This window comes from Agelaius tricolor, unplaced genomic scaffold (genome assembly GCF_023055355.1).
Source record: "Agelaius tricolor isolate 1412-34295 unplaced genomic scaffold, bAgeTri1.0.p SCAF_6, whole genome shotgun sequence".
Classification (NCBI taxonomy): domain Eukaryota; kingdom Metazoa; phylum Chordata; class Aves; order Passeriformes; family Icteridae; genus Agelaius; species Agelaius tricolor.
The window spans coordinates 38,976,798-38,999,661 of record NW_027269266.1 but is presented as its reverse complement, the minus strand read 5'-3'; the positions used below and the strand labels follow the sequence as shown (position 1 = coordinate 38,999,661).

General features: G+C 37.2%; 1 protein-coding gene across 6 annotated transcripts in view; it reads right to left on the bottom strand.

The window, feature by feature from the left end:
* Positions 1-22,864, bottom strand: part of RBMS3 (RNA binding motif single stranded interacting protein 3) — a 707,113-nt gene that overhangs the window by 88,975 nt on the left and 595,274 nt on the right. For all 6 annotated transcript variants that reach the window (XM_071429410.1, XM_071429411.1, XM_071429414.1 and 3 more), the window contains one exon: positions 2,891-2,997. In XM_071429410.1, coding sequence (XP_071285511.1) covers positions 2,891-2,997 — 107 coding nt within the window. The remainder of the gene's footprint in view (positions 1-2,890; positions 2,998-22,864) is intronic.

Below are 22,864 nucleotides of genomic sequence, written 5' to 3'. Positions count from 1 at the left end.
GACCTCCCAAAAATCCCCAAGAGAAATTCAGTGTATTGCTAAATATTTGACTTTAAAAGGGCAGGCAATTTAACAGCCAATTATGTATGGTTATGAAGCAATCTACAAAGATGTAAGATAGGAATTTCTACTGCATTCTGCAGCATAACCTGACAACTTCACAAAAAAACCAGGAGAAATCCTATCTTATAAAATTCCATAGAAACTCTTCATAAAAGAGAGCAAAACCTCTGAGAACAGCATGACTACAGCAAACCTGCTCCTCCTCACTAAATCTCCTGCCATTCCCTCCCTGCAGCAGAGTACTGGCAGAGCTCAAGTCTGAGGCCAGTGACAGAACTGTTGCTGTCATTTCTCGGGATCTGCTCTTCCAAGAAATAATCCTTTTGCACGCTCAGTGCTAAGGCTGGTTAAACCTCAGATGTTTTAGAAATGCCCTTCACTAAAGTGTTCATGAATGCAAAGGCTTATCTGAACAATAGCCAAAATACATCTTGGTCTAGATACCACAGGATTTGGCCAGGGTGGGAACACTAAGGGAGTAATCTCTTGGATGCTGTTTCAATACTTTTCTTTGGGGAAGAAACCAAGTAAGAGCAGAGGTGAAGGGACTATTTCCAGATCCCATTTGTCATCAGAACTATGGCACTTATCATAGATCAGTTGTTTTTCACTACTCACACCGCCTGTTCTTTCAAAAAGAAATTAAAAGAAATTAAAACCTACAGAAATTACTGTAGGAGGGTTACTCAAGTGCTGCTACCTAAAGAACAACTGAATTCTAAAAACAACTGTTTCTAGAATAAAATTGTTAAAGGACAAAGAGTTTGAAAAACCGCATTGCATATGGAATGTAAGAGTAATTATACAGAAAGATTTTACATTGGAAATAAGAAAATAAACAGTGGGGAAGAAATTCAATAAATGAGGGACCCTCAAGGAGAACATGCATTCTTGTCTTTGATGCTCTGGGTAGTAAATGTCCAATGTGCAGCAAGGTATTAACCAGATGTTAGTAAACAGAGAAAATCTAGCCTGAAATATTTCTGAGTTTGTGTCTTTACCATCTTTTCATGTTTGTACATTATACCATGACAACCACTCTGTACTCAACTGCAATCAACAACAAGGAATGATGTCTTCCAGCACTGAAAATCAGTTTTTAAGTGTTGATACTACAAACACACCAGCCACACCCTGCCTCCAGGTTACCTGGATATCACTGTGCTTCACAGGCACCACTCCACTAGCAACAAATGAACTATACAAGATGCAATAAGCTGATGCCCTGAGGCCACAGGCATAATGGTGACTTGCTGGCTTTAACTTTATATTCTTTTTTATTATTGGTTTGAACTGAAGGAAGTATAATAGCTGTGATGGCATTTACTTTTTAAACAAGGATTTAGAGGTCTTTAAAATATGAATTGTTGACCTTATTGTTATCTCCTATACATAAATCTTTGTTTTTCAAGCTATGTAAAGGCTGACCTGAGTCTACTACTTGAAGTACTTCTTGGGCACTTATTACTCAGTAGATCCCTAATATGACACACCATAATGGCTCCTGAGAAAGTAACTCCATTTTTTGGACATACGGTGTGAAATACTGCAATGAGCCTTTGGAGACTTCTGCAATGTCCCATAGCAAACATGTCTGCCACACTGGGATTTTCAGCCCACAGAGCTAAAAAGGGATCCTTTGCTTTTGGAACAGCGTAGAACAACCATGGGATGCTGGGAGAAATTTCTACACTTTCAAAAGGCCTTTGTTTTGGGAGCTCACCAATAGCGCTAGAGTATATATGTCATAAACTAATGGTCTGAAAAGTATCAGCTAGAAAAACCAAGTAGTTACAAAAAAGCAGAAATACTCTAGAAACATGTAACTCAGAAACAGCAAATAATTTTCTTGTTTTGTTTTTTTAGTTTGCCTTGTAAAATTGAAGTAAACATAGCAACACTCACCCTCCCCCACTCAAAAAAAGAAACCTTCCCCCCATTTCCCCCACAACTTGTATTCTAGAGGAGCACCACTGAGACCAGTATGTTTTTTCCTTGAAGGCTCAATCATAAATACAAAGAATAGTTGCTTAGGATAGAAATACTTGCAAGTCCTTCAGCCTTCATAGCTAACACCATGTATAAGCAGGCACTGTGATCACATCTCCTTTATTTGTTCAAGTCTTTTTTTCAGTAATAAAATTCAAAAACAGTAAACAAACTCTTGAAGAATCAAAAAATGCCTTTCTTATTTCACCCTCATATGGAGTCACTTCACACAGAAAAGAAACTCCAGTAACAGACTCCTTGCAGCAGAGCAGAGAGCAACCATTAGATTATTATAAAATGTTGTATACATGATGCAGCTGAGGCTACTGTAAATTGCTTTGTCTTGAACAGAATGAAGAGCTCAGCTCAGATAAGCTTCCACAAAACTTTTACATGGACCCTACGTCTGGATGCACATCTCTCTTTTGAAATAGCTCTCATATTCCCTAAGGATATTTTACCACCAGAAACTAGACAGAGGAAATAACATTGTTGAGTTGCTTCAGTGCAAATTGATTTGGTTTGTAAAAGGCACACCTTGGTTGCTGATGGCTCACCAGTAAGAGAATCCTCAGCTCAGGTCTGCCTGCAGAGCACTCACAGTGGGACCAGGCTGTGCACAGTTCCACACCAAGCTCGGAAATTCTCCTTTCCTGTAACTTTACACTCTGCACATTATCATAAACCTCCATCTCCCCACTGCCTACATAGCTTTTTCTGTATGAAACTATTGCATTTTGTGTGCAATCTGATTTCTTCCCAGCCTGAAAGGTAGACTTCCAGGTCTGTCGCTGACTTCTGCCAAACCCCAGGAAAATAATTGCTACGTGGCACTTACCTCTCCTTCTCTGGGCCACGGCCTTCCATTCTGTGTGTATTTGCTTTGATTCTGGCGCTTCTTTTGCCCTCCATCAGCAAATTTGCACAGCAAAGGCTCAGTGGGGGCTGTGAAGACAAGAAACCCAGTCTATATTAGCATCCCCCCCAAAGAAAGTGATTATACCAGCAACAGTAGTGCTTTGTAATACTGATCTTTTGAAGTAAAATCTTGCCTTCTGCAGATATTTTTTGCCTCTTTTAGCCTTGACTCCACTGGCAGCTGTTCTTATTAACTAAGCTTCAAAAAATATATACTGGCAGCCCTTAAAAGAATTTAGCAAATATTGTTGAAAAAATAATCAGCCTACGCAGAATGTTAAGTTGCTGTAGTGGAACAGTATAGTCAGGCATTAGTTCCAGCTAAGTTAGACACGTATTCATGACCAGCATTAGTGCAAGGATAAACACTGCTTTACTAAAGCAGCTTTCTGTTTTTAATTGTAAAACCTTTGCAAGAACCTGCTTAAGGAATAAGTGTTCTCACTATTTTGGTGTTTCTCAACATCCAGTCCTTTAAAAATCTGACTAAACAGAATAAAATGGAGACTTTTGCCAAGCCCGGTCCAATCAGCTTTTTTTTTTTCCTCTTAAGTCCTTCTTTTAAGCAAGTTGGCAGCTGAGAAAACCCTTTTCCTCTCCAAGTGAGATCTGGAGTGTGTGAATACAATAGTCAGGAGGGGCCAGAGTCCCAGGAAGAAAGGATAATCAGAGCACTGCACACCCCAAAAGACAGACCATAATAGGGCCCCCTAGAGAAGAAATTAACACACATCAAACGGGCACAGCAGGAAGGGAACTTGGTGTCTTGGGATCTCTTTCCCATCTACCCAGCTTTTCACAGACTCCTAAAATATTTTTTTAGCCAAAACTTTAATTACTCTGCTGGTGGGAGCTTGTCTCTCCTGCTTAATCCTTAAAAGGAAGGCCAAAATCTACCCACTCGCATACACTAGGTGCCTGTTAGGGCTGTGCTTTATTGCCTACATCAGCAGAGAAGTAAACCAATATCTGCCTGTTTGTAAAAAGCTGAAAAATCATGTGTCACATCTGAGTCTCTTCAGGAATCTTTGAGTTCCCAGGCATGATAAGTCTGTAATTAATTAACCAAGAGTTTTCATGGAAAAACTAAGAAATCTGTTTTTTTCCCTTCTCATTTCCTGTTTCTGGGAGGCTAGAAATCTTGAAACAATACAACTGCAGAGACATGAAGAAAATTTTTGGGTGGGGGGGCTAATCAAGTTGTTGACTTATTTATTTGTAATAAAAATTATGATTTGGTTAAGGGACAAGTTCATGTGGTATAGGAACAAGTTAACCTCCACCAACCTCCTGATTATAGCCAATTCAAAATGGGTCAGAAAGTATAAATTAAAACTGTGATCACCTAAAAACTTCAACCATGAAACAATGCACAGAGAGAATCTCATATCAAAACCACAATTTCACATTGGGACAGCATCACTTTGTCTACTTCTGAAGCTACAAGAGCTTTGTTTTTTCATTACCATTTTATACAGGCTAGTAATTTTCAAGGTCACTAGAAACTGAACTGCAGGAAACAATCCATTATTGGCAGAAAGCTCGACTGTGTGACCCCAGAGGTCCTTCCCCACCTCCAACTTTGATTACTGTATCAGATTTTTCTAGAAGCAATGCTCAGCCAACCATTTTAAATTTAAAATAATGAAGGTTTAAAAGCATCCAGGTGACTATGGAGATTCTTTCTGCAGATGGAGAGACTTCACAGGGCTGATTGCCCTGTGCTTTCACTGGTTTTACTCCATGGCCTGATGCTGCATGATTTCAGAGTGGTTACTTAGAGTTCACTTTGATGTGATTCTGAGGGAGGAGCAGGTGCTAAGCCAGCATTAGAGAAAGGCCTATTAAACATCACATCTGAAGCTTCAAAAGCTTTTTGTTTTAAGCACTGAACAACTACCAAGCAACATATGATACCATCAGGAGGAGCATGCAAAAATCATCTGCACAGTGGATATTTACACACGCCCTGATCATCTGGTAATGAACACATCTGCTATCAGCCCATGTACTGTGATGTGGTTTAACAAGATAGGAAATCTACACATCCTCTCTCTCTCTATTTGGCCAACCACAAATAGGAAGCTGTTACCATTTCCAGAATTCCCCACTCCAGCATTACCATCTGACAAGCTCGTATTTGTTAATTAGTGGCTTCCTAAGGTTGATCAAGATCGAACAGAGCTACCAAACAACTTTACAAACCCCATCTAGAAAAAATATGAAAAAAATATTGTAGAGACTTTTCAGGAGGTTGGAAAGAAGGTGGGAAAGGACAATGCTCTATACAGGCAAATTTCTGCATGGGAAATTATATTCCTCTATGATAAACTGAGGGTAATTCTGTGGATAAAGTCAGTCTGTATTGACCAACTTTAAAAGAAGTAAAAATTTCAAACCAAAATGTTCTGACAGGAAGACAGAGCCTGTATAGGATGGTTTGGGTTGAGGATTTTCAGGGTTTTGTTGGTTTTTTTTCCCCTAAACACAGGGATGCAGCATCAAACAAGACAGATTATCCTAAATCTGAAGTGGTGTAGGTCCTAATGGTGGTTTACTCCTGAAACAATTATGGTAACCTATATATAAATATAAATATAAATATAAATATAAATATAAATATAAATATATATATATATATAAAACCAAATTAGTAATTAATAAACTCTCTTTTTTCAGGACATAAAGTAGAATGTAACAGTCTCGGGAGCTCAAAGATGTTGCCCTAAGTACATAGAAGAGCTCAAATCTTGGTTTCTTGGTTTACTTCAGCCCTTTAGAAATGCTTTGTAAGAAAGGTCCTCTAGGCCTTCCAAGATCAGATGCACCCAAATATTAGTATCATCATTCTTACTGGTCAAATACAGAGCAACAGAAGATACTACAAAGACAACATCCCATTCCACCATGTGAGCATAATTCTTTCTAGGTAGAATTCTTTTTTAATGGTTTCATTAAATTTCCAACATGTTTTAAAAATAATAAATTTACTTCAGCCAAGAAAAGGATAACAATTAGGTACCATGGTTTCATTTAATAAAAGAAAATATTTAGGAACTAGACAAACAATATCAACATTAGATAAATAATATCCATGGGTTGCAGTAGAAGTGGTATATTTCACCCCAAATACTTCAGAAGGGGAGGAAAGAAAAAAGGGAATATTTAAAGCTTTTCAGCTTCTTTTCTTTTCCATTCCATGTAGACAGTCTTCAATTTATGGCCTGCATTTTTACTTTTCTCTTTTTCCTCTGTATGAACACATGGACTGAAAATAAATGCCTGTCTCTCTGCCTCTTCTCTCACCTTTTGTACTTCTGACTTAATAGAAAATGTAATTTGGATATCTGTAGATGTTCACATTTTGAAGTGATAAGCAGATCTTTTTATATGGTTCTTGACATCCTCTAAGATTTAAGCATATGTGGTATTTTGAAGCATATCTGGAAAATCTACTGTTGCTATTTTCCCGTTAAAAAAGTGAGAATTGATTCACTTGAAACAAATTTCAGGCTATTCCATCCTGATAAACTCTTCAAGATAGAAGGCACTGCTCTTTCATTGACTTCTACCTGACAGCAACAAACATAAATACCAAGAATAAATAACTGCTTTAACCTGAACAAGGTTCATTAAGCCATAACCCATTTTTCAAGGCGAAGACTTAAATGCTTGCTGCAGTTCCCATCCAAAGCCTTCTCTAGTTAATAAGACATAAATAGTCCTGAACTTGGCTTTCAGTCTTGAGAAGGAAGTGGGATCAAATTGATAGTGCTTCTAAACAGCATTTGCCAAGATATTCAGGGCTGCCTTAGGAGAGGGCAGTAGCTGCTAGTGTTCAAATTCAGTTCCCATGGAAGTCAATGGCTAAAACCCTATCTCACTTCAGTCAGGCCCTGAATTTACTCAGAGAGTTCAGTGGAGGTGAAAGAGAGAGACTGGTTTTATGTCAATCAAGCCTGTCGATATTGTTGGAGTTCCCTCAGGAGATCAGCTTCTCATGCTCTGCTACTTTAGATGGACAGATTGTGCAGACAAACAGCACAGAACTGCCAAAAGGCTGTTAGCATCACCAAAAGCAACACTGCTACTTAAATAGCACAAAAACTTCTGAAGGAAGGAGAAGGGGTAACAGTGCCCCCTTCTCAAATCTGGCAGTCTCTAAGAAATGTTCCAGCTCAGGAAGGAATTTCAATTAAATTGGAGAATTCAACAAAATAAAGCAAACTCCTAACTAATTCTGAATACATAATTTCCGTATTCTTTCATTCATCGGAAGGCAGATACACTTGAGCTCCTACATGTGCAAAAATGTATATATTCATGAGCATGTGCTTCATAAAGGAAGATGAAAGCTGTCATTTGCATTTGGTGAGACTTTTTCATTATTTCAGGTGCTCTGAAACTTCTACTGTCTTAAGAGTTACTGAGAAAAGCTTGTTCCCCACTGTCATTTAGCATCATCTGTCCAGCAATGGCAAGAATTACATATACAAAAAGCAGTAACAGGACATTTTTATGCATCTTAGCTGCTTTTACTGTGAATATTTTTGAAGACAGAGTATTTTTCAGCATGTGAGGAAGAGTTTAGTCTCTTCTCATTTTTTGCAACAATGAAAGTAACATTTTCAGTAAAAACAGCTATGTGCATTGTGAACATTCATGTACATCTTTAGCCACCTCTATTTGTTAATGTGAAGAAAAATAATTAAAAAGTCATTGGTATGACAATGAATGGTCAGTGCATAATAATGATTTTTTTCAAAGTATGTTTTAATGAGAAAGTTGGATTGATTTCTTTTTCAGCCTTGGCAAATCCTCCTCCACAATAAAAAACTGTGCACAGTAATAATTGGGTTCACAATTAGATCAAGCAGTCATACTGACCAAGCTCTGATAACTATTTTAATTCCTAACTGCCTTCCAAATTTTAAGTAGTTTGGTAACATTATCATGGGCAAATAACACAGAACATCTGATTGAAACACCCATGTAAGAACCAAACTCTTTGTCTGTTATAGATCAAACATTTGTAGTCTTTAGGAAAAACTTCACCTTATGGTAACATCAAATCCATTTCATAAGGAGGCAGTATTTCACAGGGAGACATGAGAGACACAAAAGCTATACAGCAAGGCAGGACAGAGCAAGTTTAAGTTTTGATTTAATATCTGGGCTCAGATGGATGTACCCAGCAGGACTATGGTATTTACGGAGCCTGCAGAGTTTATTTACAAAATGAATGTTGCTGTTGTAAGCTTTGAAAATGTAGAAGTTCCAGGACTCCATCAATAGAGTCACTCTCTGCTCTAGTGAGTCCACTGGCTTCTAGGAAAGTCCTGCCACGCATTACTTTTTCATCTCAAAGTCATACACAAACAAAACCTGAACTTCAAGGAAGATTATAAAACAAAACCATAGCTATTCTGCTCTTGGGAATTGAAGATGAAGAAGAATTACAAAAGATGGTATGTGACAGAATAGGACATGTAAGGACACAATGTTAGCTGAGTAAGGAAAACCATAAATAATATGGCAAATAACCACTTCATCCTGTCCTGCATGGAGCTGTTAAAGGACAGAGTAATAGATTTTGTCCCAGAAGTCCATGATACAGGATGTGATGGCACAGGAGAGACTCTTAATGTTTACAAGAGTTAGCTTTTAACAGAGGTTGAGCCATATACAGCATATATCATGGAATCATAGAATATCCTTATTTGGAATCACAGAATATCATGATCCCCTAGGATCATCAAATTCCATCTCCAGGCTGGTCCTGCATGGAACAGCCTCAAGAGTCACACCATGGACCTGAGAGTGTTCAAATGCTTCTTGAGCTCTGTCAGGCTTGGTGCTGTGATCAGTTCCCTGGGGAGCCTCCTCCAGTGCCCAAACACCTTTGGGGTGAAGAATCTTTTCCTAACACCCAGCCTAGACCTCCCCTGAAACAACTTCAGGCCATTTCCTTGGGTCTTGTCACTGGTCACCACAGAGGAGAGCTCAGTGCCTGCCCCTCCACGTTCCTTCATGGGGAAGTTGTGGATTATGATGAGGTCTCCCCTCAGTCTCCTCTTCTTCAGGCTGAACAGACCAAGTGACCTCAGCCACTCCTCATTCAGCTTCCCCTCAAGGCCTTTCTCCATCTTTGCAGATTTACCAGTATTTTATTAAACTTAACTACATGATATTAATTGGATTTGTACAGATGATTATGAAAGCAAAACAATGAGTTATCACTGCATTTTAGTTTCTATAAAACTTCACTTTCACAACATAATTATAGAAATTGGGGGAACAGTTAATAGAAAAGGACACCAAAGTGAAAAAATATAGAGCAAACATCTATTTGGGTAAACAAGAAAAAGGACGTGATCTACTTTTGATAAATTGCATCAGAGCTTAAGTAATTATCTCTTGTTCTCCTCTTTGTCTTAAGAAATGGGAAGCAATCCTTTCATCTTTTTGTATAATAATTGCTTCTAAAGAGCAAGAACATCTTAGAAAAGAAAAATAAATTTCAGAAAGAAACAATGTATCAAGCAAAAAGTTAGGACTTCTATCCTGTGAAACACAAATTACTTAGAGCAGGTGGAACAGGTAACCATATGTATGGAGAAACAACAGGTCAACACGGAAGTGTGGAACAGATCTTGCTGCAATCAATCTCAACACTCAAGCACCTACATGGAAAACTTCTGTTTAATTCTATTCTTGCTGAAATGTCCATAAATATTTGTTAGAGCAGACCAGAAACTGGAGTCGCCTTTCTTTCAAGAAACTGCAACATTCATTTTACAGTCTGTTTGGGTTTTTTAAAAACTATTTTCCTTTTTAAATTTTCAATGGAACAGTGGACTGGGAGCGCCTGATTCAGGCCTATTAAAGTGCTTCACTCCAATCTGCTGATAAGGAGGAACTGTTGTAAAGGTTATAGGAACAGATGCTATAGGAACAGATGCTAATATGAAAAGTTAAATCAATCAAAATAGAAAAACTGAGATACAGTATTAAAATCTTGATGAAACGTTGTAATATGATGGTCTATTTTTATTTCACAAACTCCATTTCTCATCCAACTCTAGTGCTGGTCTCTGTTGGAGAGAATGAATGCATGGTGAGCAAATACAGAATAGAATTTAGAATTTTATTACTTAATTTTATTAACTATTAAATCATTATGAAATACTCTGCATTTTAACATTGGATTCTGCCTTTATTTTAAACAAAAGACTGAGCTCACAGAAATTAGACATTCTCACTGATCCCAAAGCCTCTCTACTGTACCCAATTTTAAATTTGAGGTAAGCATAAGCAAGAACAGACTCAGGCCCATGGGTTTTGCCACAGAAATCAGCTTTCTCAAACTTGATGATACAGCAAAGTTCTGCCCTATTGGAGGTCCCCAGCATAATGTTGAAAAATTCCAGCTGTGGTTCATCCTTTGTAACCAGTGCTGTGACAGCTTCTCACAGTCTTTAACCACTGGATGAAAAGGAAGTGAAAGGAGTGATTTATTTTGCAGTTTTAAAATTTCTCCTAGAGCCTTTCCAGCAGAAGAGTTGATCCTCTTACTGAATAACTGTGCAACTAAATCAACTAAACATGTGCATCAGTTTGCACAAATAATTTCACACACCTATGCTTAAACCCAGTGGTTTTTTTTTCTATGACTTTCAAACAGGATCTGTTTCAAACTGAAATTTAGGGGACATGCTTTTAATGTGCCAATTCTAATTGCAAAACAAGTAATTCAGCTGGGTAAATATCTCCTCCAGAAAACACTTTGATAGACTTCCTTGGATTCGTTCCTCACTGGAAAAGCCATGTACAAAAGAAGTGAGACTATCATGTTTTGAAGAGGAGCATTTGTTACAAGTCATTGGAATAATTTCACAAATTATCTGTGAGATAGGCAATAAATAAAATAAAAACAAATATAAATAAATAAACATAATAAATAAAGTAATAAATTAAAATAAATATAAAAATAATAAATTAATTAAATTTAAAAATGAAATAAAATAAAATAAATAAATAAAAATAAAATTGAACTGTTAATTTATGTTAAATAAGGAAAGCCTCTGTCTTGCTCAATCATCACTGTTAAAAGGTGAATGCTTAAGAAACCCACTCACCTTTTCTGAAGAATTTTTGTGTGGAACTTATGTGCTCTAACTTCCCTGTTTTTCTATCTTGACAGAGTAACTAAGCAAGATACTAAAGAAAGAAGAGTCTACGTTACTCTTCTGGAAACTATGCAAATAATATATAAAAGTGGAATAAAGATGGTAATAAAATGGTCCCCTATCAAGAGTTTCTTCCCATTGACAAGAGCTGACAGCTGTGAACATTTCTTCAAAACAAACAAAACAAAACCACAAAGGATATATTTTTAATGGGTTTTTTGAATAGATTTTTGCAAATACTAATTATTCTCTGGGATTCTGACTTATATATAGTTAAAAGAAAAAAGAAGAAAAAACTAGAAGGGTCACCTGTACCACTTTAATGCTATTGACTTAATGCATCAGATGCTCATTGAACTACGTGATGGGCAGGAGCTGATTCCTCCAAATAAAATGAAAAAAATGCCAAACTTAAAATAGATTCCTATATTAAAAAATAATTTTAAAACCTTTTTGTGTCTTTCACTGTAAATTTATAGACCATGCATTATTTGCCACACAGACACACACTTCTGCTGAGTGTGACAAAGAAGTAATAGAAATCAGGCAAACAATGTCCAACCCAAGAACCCAAGATTCAGTGAAGTTGATGAGAACACTTGCACAGGAAGTAAATATTACAGCAGTTACACTGGAATATATCTTACAAACTTTGTTTTTGTGTTTTATTTGGTCTTTAAACTTGAAGCTCCAATCCCTTCACATGGGCAACATGCAGAGGGAAGACAATGGCTAACCTGTCATCAGAACCAGTTTTCAGGGGGAAAAAAAGTTACACAGTGAGATTCTGCTGTCTTACTGTATTGCTCATCATCCCAGAGAAGCATTAAATCTGAAAACTCATACACTGAGGCAGTGAACTGGAGGAGAGGCCTGAGCTGTATCAGATTTTTAAACCAGTAGCACCCTGATTTTAGTGCCAGTGCTCCTGAACCAACTGTGGTTGATACATGAGCTATGTGGGGCCCCAGGACTCCAATCTGCAGGTAGAAGCTCACTGAGGAAACCTGACCCTCTAAATGAGAATCCAAAACCACTCTTTGAATCCCCCTCTGAGGCTGCCCTGGGAGCTTTTAGGAAGATTGTACTTCATATACCTTTTTCTCTTTTCCCATCTCACGAGTTACTTTAGTTGGATGAAAATGGAGATCTTGTATTCCTTACTGTTCAATTATTAAGGAATGGCAACAGAGGTGGCTTCATCTGAAAGGCTGAGCGATTTTTAAATGATCTCATGTACCATAATTTATAATGGAAAATCAGGTACAAATAGTGTGATATGCTTTCTAGTTCCTCTCTAATGGAAATAAAATGAATCCTGGTAATGGGTGACCCTACTTGCTTCTGTGGTCACTCCTTTTACTTTTTCAGTGTTCTCTTTAGTAGTCTCAGGAGAAAAGAACAAATGCAAAGCTTTTATTCAAAGCTGCTTGGCAAAACAATAGCTCTATGCTTCTGCTATAAAATCTATTTTTACTATTCTCAGAAACAAATATTATTGATCACAGAGACTTTGCTATTGCCACTTAGAAAAACTTACTTGCACTGACAGTCCAGAGATAAAATTATTTGAATTTATGCTGTACAAATAATTAATTCTGGTTCTGTCCATAAAGGGTTATTTCATGTAGCTGTTTAAGTGTTATTCTAATATCTAGTGTGGAATCTATTTATTTTAAATTTAATTTCATTATGTTCTGTATTAGTTTTTACTTTGTATTTATTTAGATAAGCCAGAACATTACCATCATATACTCCTCTGTATGACACTGCTAGAACTAACACTAGAGAGACAAAAAAACCTCTTCAAACATGTTTTCAATATAAACAAGGAAACCAGAACAAATGTCTCATGTCAATGAAATTATTTCTTTCCACCAGCATAATGACAATTCCTGCACATGCACATTTATTGTTTAATAATTGAAGTTGACTTTTGGGATTCCCTGCTTACACTCCAACACATGTATACTATTAATGTCCAGAGGAGCTTATGCAACCCAGGGTTATACTACATGAGGAAAAAATAAGCTTTAGTTATGACCATTAGCATTCACATGTATGTGTTCTAATAATATTTTTTTAAATTTTTCCCAGTTAGGGAAAGACACAAAGACACATTTGTTGTGTCTTTGTGACTGGCCACTCAAATTTTAAAAAGTGGCTATATATATATATATATATATATATATATATATATGTAATGCTAACCCTATTTGCAGCTCTGCTACAGCCTGTTAAAAAGTAGCAGTAGAAAATATATACAATCAATAAATATTTGGTTTGGGTAGAGATGCCCTGTGTGTTGTCAAAGTAGTAACATGACCTTCTTGACATCTGAGTTGAAACAATCTATCTCTAAAAGCACTTGATTACTGCAGATGCATGAAATATTCCAGTGTAAATGTAAAATAAAGTTAATTTTTAACCGGCTATCAATCTGTTAAAAAGTTTTAAAATATTCAGAAATATTCAGACCTTTTTTCTCAGACCTCCTAGTGAAAATCCTTTTATTTAAATCAGTTCTAATTAACACGCATTCTAATAAAAACTGCTGGGTACAGCAACAAAAACTCCAACCACTGATAATCCAAAACATAGCTCAGCCATATCATTTTGCCATTAGTCTGAGAAAGAAGGAAAATCTAAAGGGAATCTTTTTTTTAAATTTATTGCTCTTCTTTCATTTTATTATTCTGCATTCACTAAAAGTTATAATATATATGCCCTAAAATGAAGGAGTTTACTAGGAGCTAACAGATAGCATTACCAGCTTTCTCACTTCAATGCAAGAATAATTTTAAAAAGTGAGTTTGACCCTGACTGTGACAAAACCAGGGCTGGGTATAGGTTCCAAAGCAGGAAGCACTTAAAAAACAGTGACTGACTGATTCTTAAAGGCAGGAGTTCATTTTGCTGTGGTAGAGAATAACCAAGTCACACTAAATGCCTTGGACAGCATAATTTGTGTACCACAAAACCTCACTGTGTGCTCTCACCACCTTCTTCTGTAAGTGAGCCCAAAGGGAGGAAGGGAATACTTTGGAAGCAATACATAAGTAAGGATGCTGATACCCTTTACCTTTTTCTCCCCAGAAGAAGGGACAAGAAGCAGCTCAGAATCAGGTCTGCAAACTCTACAGCACCCATGGGACACATCAATAGCCCTTGCAGCTCCAGCCTGATGTACTATCTGCTCCTCCTGGCAACTTCCAAGCCCTGAGTCTGAAAGACAGACTTTTTTTGGGTAGCAACTGTGCAGAATGGCAACTGCCCCCCTCACCAAGTACCTGAAGGTAGGGAGCAGATGTGGCACAGGCATTTATGTGCTAGAAAAGGAAGATAAGACCTTGGAAAAAAAAATTCTCATTAACTCCCATTTCCTTGAAGGGCAAGAAGGCAGAAAGGCCCTGTAGCACATGACCACCTGGAGCTCCTGTCAGGACATCGAGGCTTTGCACCAGCTTGAAGTAAGCTCTGCCTTCAAGGCACAAGTGTACCTGTGGTTTCCATGACAGAGAACTGCACAATGGAGTCACTGGGAATTTTCCACTAAGTCACCTATTTATGATGACACTTCATCCAAGGAAAAGACAAAAAAAGTGAAATTGTAATCTTTTCCCAAGACAATGGAAGATCTTACTCATACTTCTTAGCTGTTTTCAAAATGTGTTGATGATACCAACACTAAATCTAATGTGCTACAACATAAGGAAAATTTGATCCCTTGCAGCTTAAAAATCTTTTATTATCATCTGAGACAATATCCTAGAATATTAAAGAGATAACACTAAAGTCTTCTGAAATTTTCAACTGCAGAGCTCTCAGCTGAGAGTAGACAAGGAAGTAAACTTACATATTAGAGATTGAGTGATAGACTAATCTTTAATGTTGTAATGCATTTCTTAAAGATTTTATGAAGGTCATACTAGATTCTACTTTGCCATGCACCCAAAAATTACAAAAAGAGTAGCATTTCAATGTTAAGATTGGCAAAATAAAAAATCAGCCCTCTACCCCTTCAGTTAAAAATACTGGAATACTCAGAACATGAGAGAGCCAAGCACAAGGAAGAATATGTGAAAAGGAAAGAAAGGTATAGAAATATGCAAAGAAAAACACTTTAACAGAATGAATGGAAAAAATAGGAAAAGGAGGGAAAGAAATGTTTCTGAATTGCCCTTGAAAATGTTCTAGCTTTACAGAAAAGCAAATGCAACTCATGTCCTCCATTTCTGAATGACAACAGGGGCCTTCACAAACACTTCACAGAGCTTGCAGAAAAAGAAAATTCTAGCAGAAATGGCTGTTTAAATGACACTGCCTATAGCAAACAGAATGACAGAAGTTTATAAAAGATGTAGTTTTACCTGAAAAGAGGAAAGGAACACCTATTCTATTGCATTGTGAGGAACCCACTAAGGCTGTGGATGGTCTCAGGGGCAATTGTTTGGCATCAAATCACTAAAGAAACTGGGGGAGACTATTGAGTCTCCTCTATACAAAAATACCAATGCTCTGTTATTAAAGTAAATTCAAAAGCTTATCTCAAAATTCTATAGATGAGCCAACACTTACATGTCAGAGAAAATAAAATTAGAGATGACTATGTGAAGAATGAAAAAGCAAGGACCTCTCTTCCAGATAAATTGCATTATGAGAAATACTAATAGTTGCCTGTACCAAAACACATTATTTTTTTAATGTTTTTTCCCCATTTGAGTGGGATCCTTCCTTGGTTTACAGGCACATGGATGCAGCCATGCTGGCATGATGAGTCTGTGTGCAACTCTATTCAAAGCATGATTGTAACTCAACAGCAGTATCAAAGTCTGGTCTGGCAAAAGCTGTTTCCAGCTGATGTGAAACAGCAATTTTCTTCACAGCAAATTATTTCATGAATCAGCCAGCAGGGAGTGACAACATTCTGCTGCCAGTGACTAAGTGTACGACCTCTGGGTTGTAATTTCCACCAGCTAAAGAAGAGTTCATTGCAAACATGAGCTTATTTTTCACGCTACTGTTAAGAGAGATGCTAATCTGGCTCTTGGTTTCCTTTCTTTCTTCTTCTTTTTTCTTTTTTCCTTTTTACCAGCTTTATTGCTTACAATGTAGTATTTCCCTGGAGACAGAAAACAAAGTCTAGAACAGGTTGCTAATAAAACTTGAAGACAACACAGCAAAGTAAGAATAAAAGGGCAACAACTTTTCTACTTCAAGGAATGTGGTAGGCCTAGCAAACACCTGATGCCTTTCTCCTGTCATGAAAAGGCAGGTGACTACTGAACCTTGCAACCTGGTGAGAGACAAGCAAACTGAAGTGAGAGGGAAAAAACCTTTTTGAGAATGCCTTTGCTTTCTAATACAGAACTAGAAACAGAGGAAAAATCCTAGTCCTGAGTATGGTGAGAAGATGAACAAGGAGTTTTAAATGAAGGGTGAGGTAAAGACTGAGTAATGAAAATATTAATATTACCCGAATTATCAAATGTCCTCCAAATACTTCAGCTAGGATCTGCACACAAATAAAATTTCCAGCTAATGAACCACAACAGACTGATGTCAGTATTAATTCTACTGAATTACCACAATACTAGAATACTGTACAGCTTTATGTGACTCGGTTGTAACAATAAACCATGGCAGAAAGTGCTTTTATACCCTTAACAGAAGTGTTGAGGAGAGGAAAAATGGAACCCTAGATTTTATTTAGCATTGGGATTCTGTTTGATTGTTGATCCTAAATGGAGTGACAACTAATGGTTAAAAGAGCTGCCATTAAGCCACATTTGTTATTTCTATTCAGTGCAGTTCTGCTCCTTGGGCAGTTACCAGGGGAGAGAACGAAGTCTCAGGCTCTAAAGCTCAGCTCTGAATTGAGAAGGATAAGCTGATACCCAGTGACTCTCAGGCTCTATGACAAGGGTGGAAGAAGCTGTATTGAAAAGCCCAGCATGGACTTGGTGGTGGGGCAGGAGATGAAAAATGTAAGATTTCTTTGTCTCCACCTCTGTCTGAGGTGCCCTAAGAACTGGAGTTCTGGGACATGTGCCATATTATTAATGTGGATCTGTCAAACTGTGAATTCAGAGGGACAGAATCATATGAGATCTCTGGAAACTTACTGGTTGGCTACTGGTATATGCATGGGGTTTTTAACTGGCCGGGACAGAATATATTACTTGGATTGAAACACAAGCACATCTGACATGAGATGAAATCATGGTGACCCAGACCACAGCACAGCCTGCTTTTGCAACAGACTGCTTTTGCTAGTGGATAAACAAAGATGAAAGTACATTAGGCAAAAGCTTTTGCTTTAAGGGTGCCTTTGTGCCAAACCAGAATAAACATTGCAAGAAGACCTGCTTTATAGTACCAGAAGAGAAATAAATTTATTTGAAATGGTCAACCTAGTCCAAACTAGCTTACTTTTATTATCAGTTTTTACTGTGTTTACATAGTATATAAAGTGAGCACAGAATTAATCCAGGTTTAATCCTGTATCTCTTATTCCTGCTTTGTAATACCCTTGTAGGAGAGTCTTCTCATACAAACTGAACTACTAATATTTACATTATGCAACATGTTCTAGTGCTGCAGGATTAGGGTATGAGCATGCCTATGCAGTTCCCAAGCTATGTCAGGCCAGGCTCCTCCAAGGTAACTTCTGCTGCCACTTTTTGCATTCTAAATAAGGTGGGGGTTTTTACAGTGCTTATCACTGACTTTGTTTGCAAACACCTTACAAGCACTAATGATTTCATTTTCCCAGTAGGCAGTGAAGTATTTCCTTCGTTTCACAAAGGGATGAGATGCAGCACAGGCATAATGAAAGTTGTCCAGTGTCACACTGTCACTGGGTACAGATCTCCTGATTTGCTGTGCAGTATTTATTCACAAGTTAACCCTTCTCAAACAGCTCTGCCTAGCTGCACCCTTTTCTCAGCCTCACTTCCCACTTCAATCTATGTCAGGAAAAATCTCATTCACCGATCCAAGTTTGCAATGCCACCATCAGCTCACTAAGTTCTTTATCAGAAGGCAGCCTGATCCACAGTGCTCATTTAAATTGAGCTTCTAATGATAAGAAGGACTGGATGCAATTACAGACACACACATTTCTCTATACATGTTTGTACATAACATATATGCACATACACACCTATATTATCTGGTATCTGTAGAAAGTTATCAAATACAGAACATGAGAACAGTAAATGTGCAGTTACCCAAAGCTTCAAACAAACCTGTTTATTCACTGCAACATTTAGTTATTCCAGGCTCACACTCATATCTATATCCCTAGAGGGCAATGTCACCTAGGAGGTTGTGCTCATGTCCCTGTCATCTTCATGTGAAGAAGTCAAAGATGATGCTATTGCAAAGACAGACAGAAGTAAGTCTGTACTTAATAAAATTTGCTGTAATTAGACTTGTCCCTGTTTCTACTCAAGAAGTTCTGAAGCTTGATTTCAAAAACAGCAAGGTATAGTTGATTATCCCAAATTTACCTACCTTCACAAACCTCTGGGATTTTCCTACTATATCCCAATGCCAAACAGTGTAAGGCATAAGTAAAGACAAAATTCACTGGGGTCTTAGAGACCAGCATGCAGAAAACCAAACCACTAGAGAAACGTGAAGGGAAAACAACATTCATTTTCTTCCATGAATTTACTGTCTCACAACTAACATACTTTCTGCAAAGCCAGGTTTCCTGCTGGCAAGGCCTGTGTCTATCCCCAGGTCTCAATTCACGTTTACTCTCAACATTGTTCAACTTGCATTGTTCAGCTCTGCTGCCAAGCCTGGTGGGCACCATGTCAATGCTCTCTTTTTCATGTGTGATACAAAACCCCTCACTTCAGCAACAATGTTCTACCTCTGAACAGAAAATGATGTTTGGGTGGGGAAGTTTTCCAGCAAAACTTCTGACAGTGCAACTGTCTTTTAAAATCAGAATAATGCCACATAATTGCTTTATTGATGAATTTTGCAGCCTGGATTTACCCTCTGAAATATAAAAAAAAAAGAAGGCTTCTGTTTTTTGCTTCCTTTTTGTTTTAAATTATTGATAATTATTTCACAAATGCCTTCCCCTGACATTTGATTTGCTAGATAATACACAAACATACAGTTTCTAATGGGTTTTCTGGCCTTTTAATCTAATTTCTTTTTTCATTACTTTTCATTTTATTTCATATTCTGATATAAAATCTGTTTTCCAGAAGATTTTTGCATGATCTGAAGCTTCCTCACTTTAATAATATACAGAATGATATTTTAAAACAATGACAAAGCCAAGATCAAAGATAGCAGAGAAGCAAAATCAACCCATATTTTTAACTTTTCTTTGTCATGTTGAACTCCTTCACATGCATTCTCTCCAAGAAGGTTCCAAAATCATGATGAAAATTAATAAAAATTTTGTGTATGTTAATCTTTAAAAAAAATCTGCTACATGAAAACATTTTAGTGAAGACCATATGAGAGAGTTCAGCATAAGAACAGGTGTTTTGCTGTCAAGCTACTAGCTAGCATTGTTACTGCATTGCAAAAATATATTAGCTAATTATTGATTAGGGAGATCACAGAGATAATCATTAAGAAATGAAAATTATGTATTTTACTGCTTTATAACACAGCTAAAACTTCAGGGATATATATGAATGTACACAAACCAGTGAAAAATTCTCAGTGTTAAGGGAGGAGAAGTAGTGAGTAAGAATTCCAGCACACTCACTAATTGAAATGGCAATGACTAACAAAGTTCAGTAATTTATTTGCTATAACAGCATTTACACTCTTTGGAACAAAGCAGGTTGTGGTAGCAATTGTTCTCAGTGTGTCTATGGGATTGTATTAATTTACTCAAATTTTATCTGTATGAAGAATTACACTGGGTTTTTTTAGTTTTCCTCAGCCAATATAATTTGAAGTCAGCGGGACCTTGTGATTATTGGTCTTACAGCACTGCAGGTCCACCCACCACTCCATTCATAAATGCATGAAAATGCAGGTCATCTTTCTAAAGAAAACTACTTAAAAGTTTAAAGGACAATAGTCTTTTGTGTGCTTTGCTGGAATCCTACGTGACTAGGAAGGAGACATAAATTTTTTTTCCAGTGAAGATTCTCAATATGCCATCTGTATATCATCATTCTTTACAAAGACCCACTGAGATTTCCTAGCACTGCATTAAACAAATTAAATGCATTTTTGTATTCTGTCCTATTCAAAAGATTGCTCCTATGCACTAAGACTCAGAATAGAAGAAGCCTTCTGAAGGAGAAGTCTAAAGAGAACACATCCAATCTGCTATTTAACCTATTTTTCCCTTTCTAAAGACTTTTTTTTTTTCCAAGGTGTGGCTCTGGTTAGAAAGGATAGCACAATAATGATCTCCAAGCAACAATACCTGTATTGTAAAATGGCAATTTATTCAGATGTCCTTTCCAGTGTAGCCAAAAGAAATAACCTGACATGCTAACGGACAGGTTTCTATTTAAACAAAAAAGAAAAAACAGAGGTCTTTAAGAAATAGCCTCTAAAAAACATGTTTTTGACTCTTCTCCTTGAATTCCACTGACAAAAGTAATAAGTGAGGTGACAGGAAACCTGATATTAATTCTGCAAGTTCTAACTAGATGTGCAGGAGATCTAAGCTCAAGGAATAGGGCTCAAATGCAGAGCAAATAGGCAATTATTCTGAGCAGGAGAATTCTGTGTCTGATGATGACTTGCCTGTCTCCATTCTCTGGGAGAATCTTCTATGTGGATGCCTATATTCAATCTTAATGCCTGATACTGAGTGATGGGAAGCTGTAGGGATTCTTTGGAGATTCACTGTTAATAGGTTTAACTCACTTGCTGTGTCTGCTGGGATATTTCGTAAGTACATAACCCATGCCATGTGATCAGAATAATCAACTAGAATCACAGAGCACACAACTTTAAAACTTTTGCCATCTTCTGCTTTTTCCCCTCATCTTCTTAAAATAAAAAATGCTGGTAAAAGAGCATGGAGTGATTTCTCCTCCTTTGCATGCATTCATGGCGCACTCACATAGCTCCTGCCTCTGGATTCCTTCAGAACCTCCTGCCTGAGGTTCTGAAGAAATCCAGATTTCCAAGAACATTTCTTTTCCACATGCTGTGATGGCTGCAGTTCTTCTCTAGTGTCTGTATAGACCATTCTACAGAATATATGCAAGTTATACTCAGAACCTGAATATTCCTGTCAGAAAGAAAACTTCAGGCTTTGAGTGAAAATGTTTTGATAAAGAAAATCCTGCTGCAAATGTGCTTTTCAAGCAGCTTAAAATTTAACCAGCTGTTTTTTTTCCATTATTAATCTTCTGCTTCTTGGTCCTCTCTTTCCCAAATGCAACATCAGCTCTTTTTGTTAGCATACCACATGCAGGAGGTTTATTTGTCTGCAAGGCCTCTCCATAAATAATGCAATTGCTATGGCTTCTGACCGATCTGAACTCCAGCATTTGAAGTGGACTGCACTCATTTATATGAATGGACTTCCATGACATGGATCTCAATGATCCACCAGTAGCAACATTCTCAGTATTTGCCTTTCTTGCATTATTGCATTAAAGAAAATGAGGAAAATGACATAGGGTCCACTCCAAGGGAGGGTGCTTCAATTTACTGTGCCACGTGTCTGACACATGATTCAGGCATAGTGACCCCTTCCTCTTAACCTACCTTCTTTTATTCTACAGTCTTCCCCATTCCTTCCAAACTAAGGAGGCATGCAGAATAAAATATATGTTCAGAGGTACAGGACTATCACATTATGTGAAGCGCTCCCACTCAGTCCATAGGAGAGAACCCCTGCTGAAAACAAACTTGCTGCAGTATCATTACAATGCAATCTTCATTTCCAATCTCATCAAAACACATGGCTAAAAATTGTTTTCTGAAAGCTGGATCTCATCAGATCTTCTCATAAGAGTTAATGTGGCTTTCCTGATGATCAACATGAACATGAGAACATTGGCCCCAGAAACTCCATAAGGTAAGGGTAACAAGCATGAAGCCAGCAAAATTTAAAAAAGGAAAAATCCTACAATTTAAGCTTTAAGATCAAATTGGCAATGGGTTGTGTTTGTTTTTAATAGCCATGCCTAGTTAATTGCCTTCAATTAGTAGTTGTTGAAACTTTAGTTTGAATTAGAAAAAATGATATCACTAAGTAATTTAACAATGGTTATTACCACTTAAGACTTTCAGATGTGTAATTATGCAATCCACCAAGCACCATTCTGACTATATTTTCATTACTCGGCAAAAATTGCTGATAGAGGAATGAATTTATATAATGTCATCTGCTATTTCATTTACAATTTGTATTTTAAAAATAAGGTGTGTGTAAGGTAACTTGTACAACAGTTCCATTGTTCCCCACCTCCAATTGTTGACATTTTAATTTTTTCCTACTTATTTAGTAAGGATGCAAACACAGGACTGAGAATAAGCAAGGAATCAAGAATACAGCTCAGGATACTGGTCAGTACTGGTCTCATTTCCAAAGTACATGCTCTCTGACTTATGCATACTTCATTTTAGGCATAGCCAGAACATAAATGCAGATCTAGAAACAATAAAACTTCCCATTTTTGGTGTACCATGAAAATGCATATACTTTACAAAACTCAAAGCATAAAACAAAAAATTGAGATATTCAT